At 40.0% G+C, this 16,654-nt stretch overlaps 1 protein-coding gene across 3 annotated transcripts in view; it reads right to left on the bottom strand.

Moving 5' to 3' along the window:
* Positions 1–15,262, bottom strand: part of VSIG4 (V-set and immunoglobulin domain containing 4) — a 34,236-nt gene extending 18,974 nt beyond the window's left edge. The window contains exons 1-2 of one of the 3 annotated variants that reach the window (XM_070461974.1): positions 15,023–15,262; positions 10,353–10,709 (exon numbers count right to left, since the gene is read on the bottom strand). In XM_070461974.1, the coding sequence (XP_070318075.1) occupies positions 10,353–10,709; positions 15,023–15,077 (412 nt within the window). In that variant the 5' untranslated portion in view covers positions 15,078–15,262. The remainder of the gene's footprint in view (positions 1–10,352; positions 10,710–15,022) is intronic. The other 2 variants (XM_020910011.2, XM_070461975.1) reach the window with 2 other exon arrangements.
* Positions 15,263–16,654: the final 1,392 nt, after the last annotated feature.

A 16,654-nucleotide genomic window follows, 5' to 3' on the forward strand; every position in this document is an offset into this window, starting at 1 on the left:
GAGTCAGTGATGCTATCTAACCATCTCATCTGCTGAAATGCTCTTCTCCTTTTCTCTTCAAATTTTCCCTAGGATCAGGGTCCTTTCCAATGAGTCTGCTCTTCCCATCAAATAGCTAAAGTACTGGAGCTTCAGCATCAGTTCTTCCAATGAATATTCCCATTACCTTAAGAATTTTCCACACTTTGTGGGTGGTAATGCACACAGTGAAAGGCTTCAGTGTAGTCAATGAAGCAGAAGTAGATATTTTCATGGAATTCCTTTGCTTTCTCTGTGATCCAACAAATGTTGGCAATTTGATCTCTGGTTACTCTGCCTTTTCTAAACCCAGCTTGTACATCTGGATGGTATCAATTCATGTACGGCTGAAGTCTAGCTTGAAGGGTTTTGAGCATAACCTTACTAGGATGTGAAATGAATGCAACTGTATGGTAGTTTGAACATCCTTTGGTGTTGCTCTTCTTTAGGATTGGAATGAAAACTGGCCTTTCCTGTCCTGTGGCCACTGCTGAGTTTTCTATATTTGCTGACATATTGAGTGCAGAACTTTTATAGCATCATCTTTTAGGATTTTAAATAACTCAGCTAGAATCCCATCATATTCATTAGCTGTGTCTGTGGTCATGTTCTTAAGGCCCACTTGACTTCACACTCCAGAATGTCTGGCTCTAGGTGAGTGACCACACCATCATAGTTATCTCGGTCATTAAGACCTCTTTTGTAGAGTTCTGCCACTTCTTAACTTTTTCTGCTTCTGTTAATTCCCTACCGTTTATGTCATCTATCATGACAAACCTTGCAAGAAAATTTCCCTTGATCTCTCCAATTTTCTTAAAGAAATCTCTAGTCTTTCCATTCTACTGTCATCTTATACTTCTTTGCATTGTTCATTTAAGAAGACCTTTTTATCTCTCCTTGCTATCCTCTGGAACTCTGCATTCAGTTGGGTATATTTTTCCCTTTCTCCCATGCCTTTCAGTTCTCTTCTTCCCTCAGCTATTTGGAAAGCCTCCTCAGACAAACATTTTGCCTTCTTGCATTTATTTTTCTTTGGGGTAGTTTTGGTCACTTCCCCCTGTGCAATGTTACAAACTTCAAACCAAGTAGAAAATGTTATTAAACAAAAGTTACAAAACAGGAACAAACTAGAAGTCCTGGAGATGAAAGATCCAATAACTGAAAACTTGCATGCTAAGTTGCTTCAGTCATGTATGACTCTTTGCAATCCTATGGACTGTAGCCTGTCAGATTCCTCCCTCCATGAGATTTTCCAGGCAAGAATACTGGAGTGGGTAGGCATGCCCTCCTCCAGGGGCTCTTCCTGATCCAGGAATCAAACTGGCATCTCTTATGTTTCCTGACTTGACAGTTGAGTTCTTTACTGCTTCAGACACCTGGGAAGCCCCAACTGAAAGAATAAAACCCACTAAAAAGAAGAATTCACTAAAACAGATTTAAACAGGCAGAAGAAAGAATCAGTAAAACTTGTGACAATTGAAATGAGCAGATTAGAGGAACAGAAAGGAAAGTGAATGAAGAAAATGACCAGCACCTCAGAGAACTGCAGGGCACCATCAAATGCAACAATATACACATAACATAAGTTATAGAAGAGGATAGAAAAGTATAGACAAAATATTTCAAAATGCTATGTAATGTCAAAAAACTTTTGACATTTTAATTTTTTATTGACATTTTTGTTACTTTTTTATTCTTGTTCAGTTGTGTCTGACTCTTTGCAACCCCATTGACTGCAGCCCCATCTGACTCTTTGCAACCCCATTGACTGTAGCACACAAGGCTTCCCTGACCTTCACTATCTCCCTGAGCTTGCTCAAACTCTTGTCCATTGAGTCCATGATGTCATCCAAACATCTCACCCTCTGTCACCCCTTTCTCCTCCTGCTCTCAACCTTTCTCAGCTTCAGGGTCTTTTCCAATGAGTCTTCTTGGCCAAAGTATTGGAGCTTCAGCTTCAGCACCAGTCCTTCCAATGAATATTTGGGACGGATTTGCTTTAGGATTGACTGATTTGATTTCCTTGCTGTCTAAAGAATTCTCAAGAGTCTTTTACAACACAACCGTTCAAAAGCATCAATTCTTTGGTGCTCAGTCTTCTTTATGGTCCAACTCTCACATCTGTACATGACTATTGGAAAAATGATAGCTTTGACTAAAAAGACTTTTGCAGGCAAAGAATGTCTCTGCTTTTTAATACACTGTCCAGGTTTGTCAGAGCTTTCCTTCAAAGGATAGAATGTCTTAATTTCATGACAGCAGTCACCATTCACAGTGATTTTGGGGCCCAAGAAATTAAAATCTGTCACTGTTTCCATTGTTTCCCCATCTCTTTGCCATGAAACAGTGGGACTGGATGTCATGATTTTCATTTTTTTAATACTAAGTTTTACGCTAGCTCTTTCACTCTCCTCTTTCATCTTCATCAAGAGGCTCTTTATTTCCTCTTTGGTTTCTGCGATTACAGTGATACTGCCTGCATATTTGTGGTTGTTGATATTTCTCCTGGCAATTTTGATTCCAGTTTGTTATTCATCCAGCCCGGCATTTCACATGATGTACTCTGCATAGAAGTTAAACAAATACACATACAATGTGTTAAAATGCAGAGACATCACTATATTGACAAAGGTGATACCACTGTAATGGCAGAAACCAAAGAGGAACTAAAAAGCCTTTTGATGAAAGTGAAAGAGAAGAATGAAAAAGCTGGCTTAATACTCAACATTCAAAAAACAAAGATCATGGCATCTGGTCCCATACTTCATGGCAATTAGAAGGGAAAAAAGTACAAGCAGTTGCAGATTTTATTTTCTTGGGTTTCAAAATTACTGGTGATGGTGACTGCAACCATGAAATTAAAAGACACTAGCTCCTTGGAAGGCAAGCTGTGACAAACCTAGGGAGCATATTAAAAAGTAGAGACATCAGTTTGCCGACAAATTTCTGTATAGTCAAAACTATTGTTTTTCCTGTAGTCATGTACAAATATGAAAGTTGAACCATAAAGAATGCTGAGTGCTGAAAAATCGATGCTTTCAAATTGTGGTACTGGAGAAGACTCTTGAGAGTCCCTAGGACTGCAAGGTGATCAAAAAGTCAATCTTAAAGGAAATTGGCTTTGAATATTCATTGGAATGACAGATGCTTAAACTGAAGCTACAATACTTTGGCCACCCCATGTGAAAAGACAACTCATTGGAAAAGACTCTGATGCTGGGAAAGATTGAAGGCAAAAACAGAAGTGAGTGGCTGAGGATGAGATGGTTAGATAGCATCACTGACCCGATGGACATGAGTTTGAGCAAACTCCAGGTGATAGTGAAGGACAGGGGAGATTGGTAGTCTCCAGTTCATAGGGTCTCATCACAAAGATTCAGACATGACTTAGCAACTGAATAACAACATAGCAGTATTATTTTCCATCTGTCTCCTAAAACAAAAGAAGCAAAAATAAACAAATGGGACCTAATTAAATCCTTTTGTACAGAAAAAAAAAATCAATGAAACAAAAGACTGCCTACTGAATGAGAGAAAATATTTGCAACTAAGAATGATAAAGTGTTAATGCCCAAAATATATAGAAAGCTCATATAACTCAATAAAACAGCAACAGCAAAAAATAACTCAATTGGAAAATGGTCAGTTCAGTTCAGTCGCTCAGTCACGTCCGACTCTGTGCAACCCCATGAACTGAAGCACGCCAGACCTCCTTGTCCATCACCAATCCCTGGAGTTCACTCAAACTCATATCCTTTACGTCAGTGATGCCATCCAAACATCTCTTCTTCTGTTGTTCCCTTCTCCTTCTGCCTTCAATATCTCCCAGCATCAGGGTCTTTTCAAATGAGTCAGTTCTTGGAATCAGGTGGCCAAAGTATTGGAGTTTCAGCTTCAGGATCAGTCCTACTAATGAATATTCAGGACTGATTTCCTTTAGGATGGATTGGTTGGAACTCTTTGCAGTCCAAGGGATTCTCAAGTCTTCTCCAACACCACAGTTCAAAAGCATAAATTCTTCGGTGCTCATCTTGTTTTGTAGTACAATTTCATATCCATACATGACTACTGGAAAAACCGTAGCTTTGGCTACATGGAACTTTGTTGGCAAAGTAATGTCTCTGCTTTTTAATATGCTGTCTAGGTTGGTCATAGCTTTTCTTCCAAGGAGCAAGTGTCTTTTAATTTCATGGCTGCAGTCACCATCTGCAGTGATTTTGGAGCCCACAAAAATAAGTCTCTCACTGTTTCCACTGTTTCACAATCTGTTTGCCATAAAGTGATGGAACCAGATGAAATGATCTTAGTTTTCTAAATGTTGAGCTTTAAGTCAACTTTTTCAGTCTCCTCTTTCACTTTCACCAAGATGCTCTTTAGTTCTTCACTTTCTGCCATATGGGTGGAGCCATCTGCATATCAGAGCTTATTGATATTTCTCCCGGCAATCTTGATTCCAGCTTGTGCTTCATCGAGCCCAGCATTTCTCATGTTGTACTCTGCATATAAGTTAAATAAGCAGGGGGACAATATACAGCCTTGACGTACTCCTTTCCTGATTTGAAACCAGTCTGTTGTTCCATGTCCAATTCTAACTGTTGCTTCCTGACCTGCATACAGATTTCTCAAGAGGCAGGACAGGTGCTCTGGTATTCCCATCTCTTTCAGAATTTTCCAGGGTTTGTTGTGGTCCACACAGTCAAAGGCTTTGGCATAGTCAGTAAAGCAGAAGTAGAAGTTTTTCTGGAATTCTTGCTTTTTCAATGATCCAGCAGATGTTGAAAATTTGATCTCTGGCTCCTCTCCCTTTTCTAAATCAAGCATGAACATCTGGAAATTCATGGTTCATGTACTGTTGAAGCCTGGTTTGGAGAATTTTGAGCATTACTTTACTAGGATGTGAAATGAGTGCAATTGTGTGGTAGTTTGAGCATTCTTTGGCATTGTCTTTCATTGGGATTGGAATGAAAACTGACCTTGTCCATTGCTGTGGCCACTGCTGAGCTTTCCAAATTTGCTGGTATATTGATTGCAGCACTTGTACAGCATTATCTTTTAGGATTTGAAATAGCTCAACTGTAATTCCATGTACTCCACTAGCTTTTTCCATAGTGATGCTTCCTAAGGCCCACTTGACTTCACATTCCAGGATGTCTGGCTCTAGGTGAGTGATCACACTATTGTGATTATCTTGGACATGAAGATCTTTTTTGTATAGTTCTTCTGTGTATACTTGCCACCTCTTCTTAATATATTCTGCTTCTGTTAGGTCCATGACAGTTCTGTCCTTTATTGTGCCCATCTTTGTATGAAATGTTCCCTTGGTATTTCTAATTTTTTTTGAAGAGATCTCTAGTCTTTCCCATTCTATTGTTTTCCTCTATTTCTTTGCACTGATCACTGAGTAAGGCTTTCTTATCTCTCCCTGCTATTCTTTGGAACTCTGAATTCAAATAGGTATATCTTCCTTTTTCTCCTTTGCCTTTCACTTCTCTTCTTTTCACAGCTATTTGTGCGGCCTCCTCAGGCAACCATTTTGCCTTTTTGTATTTCTTTTCCTTGGGGTTGATCTTGATCACTGCCTCCTGTACAATGTCATGAACCTCCGTCCATAGGTCTTCAGGCATTCTGTCTAGCAGATCTAATCCATTGAATCTATTTGTCACTTCCACTGTATAATCGTAAGGGATTTGATTTAGGTCATACCTGAATGGTCTAATGACTTTCCCTACTTTCTTCAATGTAAGTCTGAATTTGTCAATAAAGAGAGCATGGTCTTGGCCAGAGTAAATTCCTGGTCTTGTTTTTGCTGACTGTATGGAACTTCTCCATCTTTGGCTGCAAAGAATATAGTCAATCTGATTTCAGTATTGACCATCTGGTGATGTCCATGTGTAGAGTCTTCTCTGTGTTTGCTATGACAGGTGAGTATCTTGGCAAAACTCTATTAGCCTTTGTCCTGCTTTATTCTTTCCCCCAATGCCAAATTTGCCTATTACTCCAGCTGTGTCTTGACTTCCTACTTTTGCATTCCAGTCTCCTATAATGAAAAAGACATCTTTTTGGGGTGTTAGTTCTAGAAGGTCTTGTACATCTTCATAGATCCATTCAACTTCAGCTTCTTCAGCATTACTGGTCAGAGCATAGAGTTGGATTACTGTGACATTGAATGGTTTGCCTTGGAAATGAAAAGAGATCATTCTGTCATTTTTGAGATTGCATCCAAGTACTGCATTTCAGACTCTTTTGTTGACTATCATGGCTACTGCATTTCTTCTAAGGGATTCTTGCCCACAGTAGTAGATATACTACTGAGTTAAATTCACCCATTCCAGTCCATTTTAGTTTGCTGATTCTAAAATGTTAATGCTCACTCTTTGCCATCTCCTTTTTGACCACTTCCAATTTGCCTTAATCCATGGGTCTAACATTCCAGGTTCCTATGCAATATTAGTCTTTATAGCATCAGACTTTACTTCCATCACCAGTCACATCTACAACTGGGTGTTGTTTTTGCTTTGGCTCCATCTCTTCATTCTTTCTGGAGTTGTTTCTACACTCTTCTCCTGTAGCATATTTGGCACCTACTAACCTAGGGAGTTCATCTTTCAGTGTCCTATCTTTTTGCCTTTTCATACTATTTAATGGCTTTCTCATGGCAAGAGTACTAGTGGTTGCCATTCCCTTTAGAAGATCTGAATGGTCATTTTTTTTTTCCCAAAGAAGTATACAGAGGGCTAACAGTTCCATGAAAAGTTGCTCAGCATCTTTAATCATCCAAGAAATGGAAATTAGAACCACAATTTGATACCACTTCACACCTATCAGAGTGGGAATTATGAATAAAATCACAAATAGCAAGTGTTGATGATGATATGGAGAAAGGGGCACTGTAGCACACTCTTGAAGGGAATGTAAAAGTGTTACAGCCACTGTGGAAAACTGCATGGACGTTTCTAAAAAAAAAAAAAAAAAAAAAAAAACCTAAAAATGAAACTATCATATGACCCAACAATTCCACTCCTGTACATTTATTTGAAAAAAAAAAGAAAAAAATTGCACTCCAATTTTTATTGCAGTACCATTTACAATTGCCAAGACATGGAAAGAACCTAAATGACCATTATTGGATAAATGGATTAAAGAATGTGTGAATGGGGAGAGGAATGGGCAAGAAGGGGTAGATAATTAAGAGTTACAAGCTATTATGTATAAAATGAATAAACTACAAGGATATATGGTAGAACCCCAAAATATATAGCCACTATTTTATAGCAACTGTAAAGGGAGTATAACCTTTAAAATTTGTGAATCACTACATTGTACACCAGAAGCTTAATATTGTACACCAACTATACCATAATAAAATCAATGCAAAAATCCTAAATAAAATATTAACAACCATAAAAAAATACAATAGCTTATTTCTTATTGAAAACAATGGAGGTCATGAGGCAGAGGGCTTACATATTCAAAGTATGTGCATGCTAAGTTGCTTCAGTCATGTCCAGTTTTTTGCAACCCTGTGGACAGTAGCCCACCAGGTTTTTCTGTCCATGGGAGTCTACAGGCAGAAATACTGGAGTGGGTTGCAATGCTCTCCTCCAAGAGATCTTCCCCACCCAGGGATCTAACTCTCATGTCTTATGTCTCCTGCATTGGCAGGCAGGTTCTTTGCCTCTAGTGCCAAATGAGAAGCCCCATTCAAAGTACATATTCTATCAATAAGTAGTTCTATATTTAGCAAAATTGTACTTTTTCTGGAATTGGAGAATAACACAGAGTGTGAAGTATATGTAGGACAGAGATGAATCAGGTGACCAGACTCAAGGAACCATGTTGAGGTGGAAGAGAAGGCAGGTAAAAGAAGCCAAGAGAAAGTAACTTGGATCAGAGAGCAGGAAAGTACATAACTTCTCTGGGCCTCAATTTCTTTATCCGTCAGTAGAGGTCAGTTGTGAGCACTGCCTAATAGTTTTATTGCCTGTAAACATGGACTGGAAAAGGAATAGACAGGCTGATTGGTTGTTAGCAAGGTCATGCCCAAATGGGCTAGAAATGCACTTATAGAAAGGTGAGAATGTTCAACTTGTCTCTTTATGAAGCACACACACTTTTTTTTTTTTTTTTTTACTTTCTGGCCATGTCTTTCTCTGCTTGACCAGATTGTCATCTCTCAAAGAACTGGACCAGTGTCCATAAATATCTCTCAGGATGAGGCTGCCCTTATTCCTTCCTAAACTAACAGACCATAACTTACAGCACACGTCCTTACTACATCTAAACTTTGGCAAACAAATCCCTGCAGGCCAAACAGGAGTCTCAAACCAATATCAGCCTCCTAACCCAAGTGGAAGGGGACCGAAGTGCTTACTTTTGTTACACCGAGATATCCTCTGAGGGCAAAAAATTTCAGGAAGCTCTGAGGATAATCTCCTAAAGGATGTTAGCCCTCAACGTGTTTTGGGAAATAAAAATCTTCTTGGAATAAGTATCTTCCCTTCCAAGGAGATTTCTTGAAGGGCAACAAGATTCATTTGGCCATATCACTGCTGGGCTGTTCATTTAAATCCAAGTCTACAATCTTTACATACACAGTTTGCAGGTTTCCAAATAATTCTGTAATATACATTCAAACCTTGATTAGATGTCAACCAGAACTTGCATTTGACTTTAGGGAAAAAGAGGGATGATTTAAATAAACTATGCAGCGATGAGGGCTTTATTTCATAAAGCAAAACTGAATAACCAACCAACAAAATAAAAACAACAACAGCAAAAAACCCCATCAAAGCACAGCAAAAACAAACCAATAAAAATTATCCCAAAAGGTGCCCAGGAACTGGTATAGGTTCAATCACAAAAGGCAATCAGACATAGTGGAAGAACATGAAATCTGAGTACAAATCCTTCCTTGAACTTCCAAGCAGTAAGCCCCTGGATAAGTAGATTTCCCTTTCTGACTTGTAGTTTCTTCTTCTGTAAAATAAGGGTAATGATAGCTATCTCATGAGATAATTGTGGGATTCAATGAGAAAACATGTGCCAACTTCTTGTGCATTGTATATGGCAAATAAGGGTACTTAGTAAATATTAATTTTCCCTTTACCATCTTCATCTACTTAACCTACATCATGACAGGCAAAGTCTCCAGTGTTATTGTGCCAGTCCAGAATTTTTCTTTAGTAATTGAACAACCCAGGACTCCCTCCCCACTCTGCCCCAATCGATTTTCTCTGGGATAAGGACATTATGTTGATATATCTCTGGAACAATTTAGTCCACTGAGATTCTCACCAAGAAAGAATGCTGCCCACCTTTGACCACAAATTTCACAGTGTTACTGTGCTGCTCAAAGCCTAACCAGCCCTTGACAGTACAGAAATAGGAACCTGAGTCATCTACCACTGCAGACTTCAAAAGTAAGATACTGAAGATTCCTACTTTGATGGGTACTTGGTTGTTAGTCTATTCCTTGTATCAAACATAACTGATCAGGGGAGAACCCCAAGACTGGCATTGAAGGCTAATCCTCATTCCTTTGGGTACTGTGAAGCCATAGCCACTGCCAGTCATCACTGTGGGTTTAGAAACAGATACTGCAAAGGGAAGACAAAAGAGGAGGCTCTTTGAATGAGAACACAAGGCTGTCATCCATGTTGAGTCTAGGGTTATGAATATCTCTGCAAAGGGAACCAAAAAGGGCTGCTGATGTGGGGAACAAAAGGGAATAAGACAACTTAAATAAAAAGAATTTCCTTGAAAAGAGTAGGTATCATTTTGTATTATTTGGGGATTTGTGCTGTCTGGAGTTAAAAAAATCAACTGACTAAAACAAAGCCCAAACAGTTTTTTTTTTGTTTTGGTTTGGTTTTTCATTTTGCTCTGTTTGCTTGTTTTTGTTCAGAGTTTTTGGTTTATCTGAAATTTTGGATTAGCAGGGGTCATATTTTTGTAAATTTGTCAAGCTATACCCTTCCGCAGAGTTTCTCTGCCAACATTTATCCATTCTCTGATAACCTTATCAGATATACTTATTTTTATGAGTTTTAAGAAAGTCCAAGGATACAATCAGGCTATCGGTGCTGGAATTTCTGGGACACTTGAAGGAGTAGAGATCTGAAGGCCAGAAAGCCTTCCCAACATTTATTAAATTCTGCCACGAGAGTGATAACCCTGAGAATATCCTGTTCACTACGTCTGATTAGCACATATCATTGAAGAGAGACTATGTAGAGGTAAACTAAGGTCTCTGGGTTTCTCAGGATTTTCTAGGATTATAGTCCTTTATTAGGTCTTTGCTTACCAGTACTTTCTTAACACCCACAGTGACTCACGTTTCTGGACCCGGAGTTCAATGATCTTATCTTTCACAACTTGGTTGCCATCAGGGGTCTGCCAAGTGACTTCACATGTGTAGTGTCTCCGGTCATCCATCTCCAGGGTATTCAGTTGGAGGGACACATCTCCTGGAACCTCATTATTTACATGCAGGCGGCCCCGGTACTTTGCTTGCTGGATATGGTCTCCGGAGGGGTCACGTAGAAAAATGGTAACTGAGTCAGATCCACGTTCTACCAGCCACCTTACTAAGACTTGTGTATAGCCTTGCAGAGGACCATAGGTACAGGGAATATTTACATCCCCTTTCCAAGGCCCTGTCACACTCTTAGGCACTTCCAGGATGGGATGTCCTGAAGACCGGGGAAGAGAAGAAGGAAGAAGACACAGATGGTACACTCATCTGAGAACTAAGATGGCAGTGACAGGCTTCAAGAGGGTTCTGAGAAACACACCCTTAACTCATACATTCAGATTTCCCATGATCTTTTGTTCTCTGCCAGATCTCTCATCAATCAGAACCAGTCCTTAGAAGGAAAGCCCTAAAGTTTTTTAGCACTTGTGAGTTTCAAGTTCTTTTCCTTTCACTGCCTTGCTTTGAAGTGACCCTGTGTAAGTCAATTTACACCATGGTAGACATATTTTTTTTCATATATTATATAGAAATTCTGATTGGAATGATAGCTAAGGATCCTACAAACTCCAATATTCTGTAAATCCATGAAAAAAAAACCTCTTTCAACATTTTCCAAAAGAAGTATGGGAGCAAACGCTGAGCAATCATGTCTGAGCTATTTTACTGCATGTTAATTATGCACTTGGAGAAAAGCGGTGGCTTCAAGGTTCAGAAAGAAAGGACTATCTACCCTGCTTATTCCTCACTGCTCCCTCAGAAAAGCTCAGTGATTGGGTCCTCGAACTAAAATTATTTTCTGGAAGGGAAGAAAGAGGTGGGCAAAGGACAATTCTCAGGGTGGAAACTTGTATAAGATGCATTTCTGTTTAGTGAAATCATTAGTTATTGTTAAATGTTAAAAACATGCAATTTGTAAGCTTGACATTTTTTCTGATTTCTATCCTTTCCTTATCTTCCTTTTGGTTTCTCTGAGATCTCAGAAAAAGTACATTGGAAAATTTCATTCTGAGGAGGAATGGAGAGGAAAATATCTGGAAGGGAAAAGGTTCTGAGTATAATCCTAGAGCTGACTGGTAGGAATGGCGGTAGGGCCAAAGGGTGATTTTTTCTTGGCTTGCTGGGAAAGGAAACTTAGAGGGAAATGTTGGGGGTGTTGAGAGAGACACCACATTCCATCAACAATTTCCATCCATAAGCTCATATCTTGAAGATTTTGTGTTTTATTTAACTGGAGTCAGGAGCAAGGGATTGCATTTAGATATGTCTTTTTATCTCTCTTAGGAGACGTAGTTTCAAAGTGTAGAAAGTAAAAGAGTTAGTCACTCAGTTATATCTGACTCTTTGCAACTCCATGGAGTGTAGCCCACCATGATCCTCGGTCCATAGAATTCTCCAGATAAGGAACTTGGAGTGGGTAGCCATTCCCTTTTCCAGGGGATGCTCCTGACCCAGGGATCAAACCCAAGTCTCCTGCATTGCAGATAAATTCTTTACTGTCTGAGTCACCAGGGAAACCCTCAACAAATAAAATATTTTTATATAACCTAAGATTCCCAGGCTTTAATCAAGCAGATGAAAGATAGAGTGGGGGCATGTGTTCTAGCTCCCAGAATGTATTGCCAAATACCAGGGCTTATATCAATGGGAAAGCTAAAGTCTAGCCTTTGGTCTGTGCCCTCAACAGAGACTCTAGTACAACTCCTTTACAACCTGCTGGGACCTAACAAGTTATGGACAGTATGGCATAGCTTGAAGGGCTTTTGGAATCCATCTAGTCATATTCCCTCATGGTACATATGCACAGGCTGAGGCTCAGTGAAAGAAAGATGCTTACTCAAAGTCATACAGAAAGTAGGGGCACAGCCAGGCCTGGAGGACTAGAATGGAGTCTTTCAGATGCCACACTGCCTCCTTACTTTTTAAACTGATTAATCTATAGCCACAACTGAAACCAGAACCTTGTTATCTGGGCCTATTTGATATGGTTTAACAGTGCTATCCTAGGGCTGGAAAAAATCCTCCTGACAGCCTAAAAAATAATTCTCTCATCTGCCACCTGCTTTCTGAGAAGTCTTTCCCAGAACTTCAGAGCTTAGCTCTCCTCCCTCCAGAGACTGAATATTATTCAAATATTTCATCCCTTCAGAAGAAAGAAAAGGGCTGGGCATTGACTCAAAAGGCTTTGTTGGAAAATGTTTTGACTTGGTAAAGAAGGGCTGGTACTGGGGCCCACACTAATCTTGGGACCTGGATTTAAGAAGTAAATGTGTGATGATCCTAAAGCAAGGAAAGGCCTGGTTTGGGTGGGAGGTTAAGCCCCTTTATGAGATCCATTATGGGCTCCATTTAAAATTTTCATCCTCATATCATCAAACAGGCAGTGAGATCTTCTGATGACCCTGAACATCTGTGCCTGGCCTCTCTCCCCCTATTAGAATGCCCACTCAATAGAGGATTAGCTTGCATAATAGTTATTTGAAAAATGTTTATAGTGTTTATAAAATGCAAATGTTAGGATTTATTTTTATTTTTTCAACATATGTCTTAAATCAAGCGGCTTTTTAGAAATGAAGCCACAGTCCTTCAGAGCTGTCCACCTGGCAGGGTGTTTTGAGATCAGCCAAACTGATGATCTCATTATATAGATGAGCTGGAGACACTGAGATTAAGGGAGAAGGAAGGTGTTATTGGCCATTCAGTTTATTCCCAGTCTCAGGTCTGTAGTGTAAGATTCTCAACACAAATGAGAGACATGCTTCTAGGTCTAAATGACCTCCACAAGCTGTGGAGGGAACAATACATACACACACACACATACACACACACACACAAACACACACACATGATTTACATTTAACATTTACAAAATGGTCCTCTGAGCTCCAGTCCTGTCTCTTTAATTCCCAGAGTAAATCAACTGATTTGGAGAAAGTAGAGAGGTGCACTCTAAAATGTATTAGAGAGTGAAAATATTGTATTTGTAGAAAGAACACTAATTTTTAGGACCATTAACTCTGCTGCTAATGCTCTGTGGCCTGGAGCAAATTATTTTCCTTCTTGAGTGACTTAATTCAGTGTCTCTTCTAACTCTGAGGTTCTAGAATTTGATGGATGATGGAGCTCCAGGACAAGGTGATTTAATCTGAGTCATTTATGGAAAGTTGAATTCTTTCTAACCACACAAATAGCACCAAGTTAGCACTCATCTAGTCTCTCCCTTTAAGGATATGGAATAAGCAGAGATGAATTAAGGATACTTTTTACCTTATTTACCTTCACTTAGCTATTACTCAGGCTTAGTTTCCTAAAAGGAGAAGGAAATGGCAACCCGCTGCAGTAGTCTTGTTAAGAGAATCCTGTGGACAGATGAGCCCAGTGGGCTGCTGTCCATGGGGTCGCACAGAGTCAGGCATGACTGAAGCGACTTAGCATGCATTGGAGAGGAAAATGGCAATCCACTCCAGTATTCTTGCCTGGAGAATCTCAGGGACAGAGGAGTCTGGTGGGCTGCCATCTGTGGGTTCACACAGAGTTGGACATGACTGAAGTGACTTAACAGCAGCAGCAGTTTCCCAAAAGGCTATTTCAGTTCTCAAGGGTATAAATGAGGATACAGTAGGATTTCACAAAATAATGCTGCTATGAGACAGTCAATCCTCTTTTGGTGTATAAGTCCAGCATGAAGCTGGGCATATTACCCTAGACAAATTGGGCCATGTCCACAGGGAAGTGAGTCATCCCAGGAAACGATAAGAAACCAAGTCCCGTGAAGAACAGTTGAAGGAGCTAAAGCTGTTTAACTTGGAGAAGAGATGAATCAAAGGAACATGGTTTATGTCCATAGCATTCTAAAGACCTGTCACAATATGAAGAAGATATATTCTTTGTGTCTCCAAGAAACAGGGCTGGGATCCTTTGATAGAAGCCACAAGGGAATTGATTTAGTTCAACACAAAGGAGTATTTTCTAACAGTTGATTGGATAGACTAGATGGTCTGGACAGGTAGTGGATTCTTAGTCACTGCAAGTATGTGAACAAATATTTTGAGCATTTGTTCATAACACTGAATGGTGGATCTAGGTTACTTCTAAGGTCCCATCTAGCTCCTAACAACATTACTTATCCAGAGGCTGTATATCTTAACAAAGATCCAAACCGGGGCATATAGAGGTAAACGTATAGTGGTAGAATTTCAGGTGAAGGGCAATAAATGGGGAAGGGAATTGAGTGGTGTTGGGAACATTTTTAATGTCCCTGGGATACAACAAACACTAGAAAATAATATGTATGTTTTACAGGAGAGGATCCTTTCCAGTTTCTACACAAACTTATCTCCTGGCTTCTCAATAACCTCCAACCACTTCCCTCCCTTCTGCCCAAAGCTGAGAGAATCTGGAGCATTGGCTGAGAACAGTCACTCATTTAGCAGGGGTAGGCTTTCCTCAGTAGACATTCAGTCCCACCTCTCCCCACTCCCCCATTTTTGCCTGTGCCAAAAGTGGCAGCCAGCCCCCCTTTTGCTACTTTACCATAAATGACCACCAGTAGGTGGCTCAGGAGCAGCAGGCCCAGTAAGAGCCCCATCACAGCCAGAGCCACTTCTGTCCTTTCTTCTGGCCTCCTGATATTAAAAAGATGAACTCCTGATGGCTTCCAGAGTCTGTGCTTGCTTACTTCCTTTTCTTTCTTATATCTCTCACACGACTCCCAGTCTCATCTAACATTCCCCTTCCTTCCCTATTTCAGTACCAGCCCTTCCCTATTTCAGTACCAGTCACATGAGCACCCCCTCCCTACCCTGCCTCGGGTTGGAGTTTTAACTGTTGAGTGAAGCAATTCTTCCCCTTGCTAAAGTATTGACTTGACTTTCCCTGGAGCCAATAGGAGTTTCTGGTTTTGATTTCCCAAGCTGTGTTTATTTTGTGTTTCCTCAACAAGATGAGGTTGAGGAATAACATCTGGGATGAGTGTGCTCCCTCCACTATGGGAGTATTTTCCTTTCTGATGTGCCCAGGTAGAATATATCAACTTTGCTGGCCTATGCAATATTCAGTAGTCATACTGTTAACCCCTGTCTACTCAGTCTATGCAAATAAACAAAGGATTGGAGATGAGTATTTATGGGCCTCAGAATGCAGGAGATTAAGTTTATGAAAGATTTTTTATACATCAGTGCTTACATAATTTGTAAGCTCATGAATAATGCTGTTATGGGGGAATATACCCCTGCATCTCCTATAGAGAAAGCTTTCTCTGATAGTTCTGCCTCTTTGGTGGTAAGGGTAAAGTTTCCATTATTGATCATAAGGAATCTTTTATTTATTTATTTAGTTGAAAAGTTAGGTCTGGCATCCAGTGTACTTGTCAATTGATTTGACAGTGGTATGCTCTATTAGATTGATCTTTTTAATGGTTTTACACTGGTACATACACCTGACCCATAAAAGAGAGATATTAAGCCTTATGAGAAGCTTAATTACTTCTCTTCACAGGCTTCAGGGTGACTTTAAGTTCACCAGAAGTTTACCTCTAGGTTTGGCACTGCTAACAATTCACTAACCTTTGAAAATATAAACACTTCCAAGAGGAAAAATACACCCAACAAATTCACACTGAAGTGGGTCTCCAAAGAGAGACATTGTCTCCATTCCTGTGTGTAACCACCCCTTGTGCCTGTCAAGGAGTGGTTACATACAGATGATTTGAGACTGGTCAAGGGCTAAGAGGAGACTCTAGCATTTCAGATTCTGCCATTATCACATGGGATTCTGTTAAGTCCCCTGGCTTCCAAATTCAGTTCCCCTTGTCTGGCTGTCCCTTGCTTTTTGGTTACTTCATTTAGTCTACCTCACTGGAACTTTTAGTCATTCTTTCCCATCAGGTCCTCACTCAGGGAACCCTGAACTTTGGAGAACCCTGTTTTTGTATTTTCCAACCAACATCCTACTACCATCACCACCATACACACACACACACACACACACACACACACACACACACACACCTCTTCACTTACACAGTCTTTTCCTGATGAAGAGCTGAAACCCCATGCCCCCTTGGACTGGTGTCAATTTCTGTATGGCCTGGTGATTGCATTATTGAACTGCCTCTTGCCTCTTGTTACGATTTCCTAGATCTGAACATAAATAAATGTCCTCAAG

This window comes from Odocoileus virginianus, chromosome X (assembly GCF_023699985.2).
Source record: "Odocoileus virginianus isolate 20LAN1187 ecotype Illinois chromosome X, Ovbor_1.2, whole genome shotgun sequence".
Classification (NCBI taxonomy): Eukaryota; Metazoa; Chordata; class Mammalia; order Artiodactyla; family Cervidae; genus Odocoileus; species Odocoileus virginianus.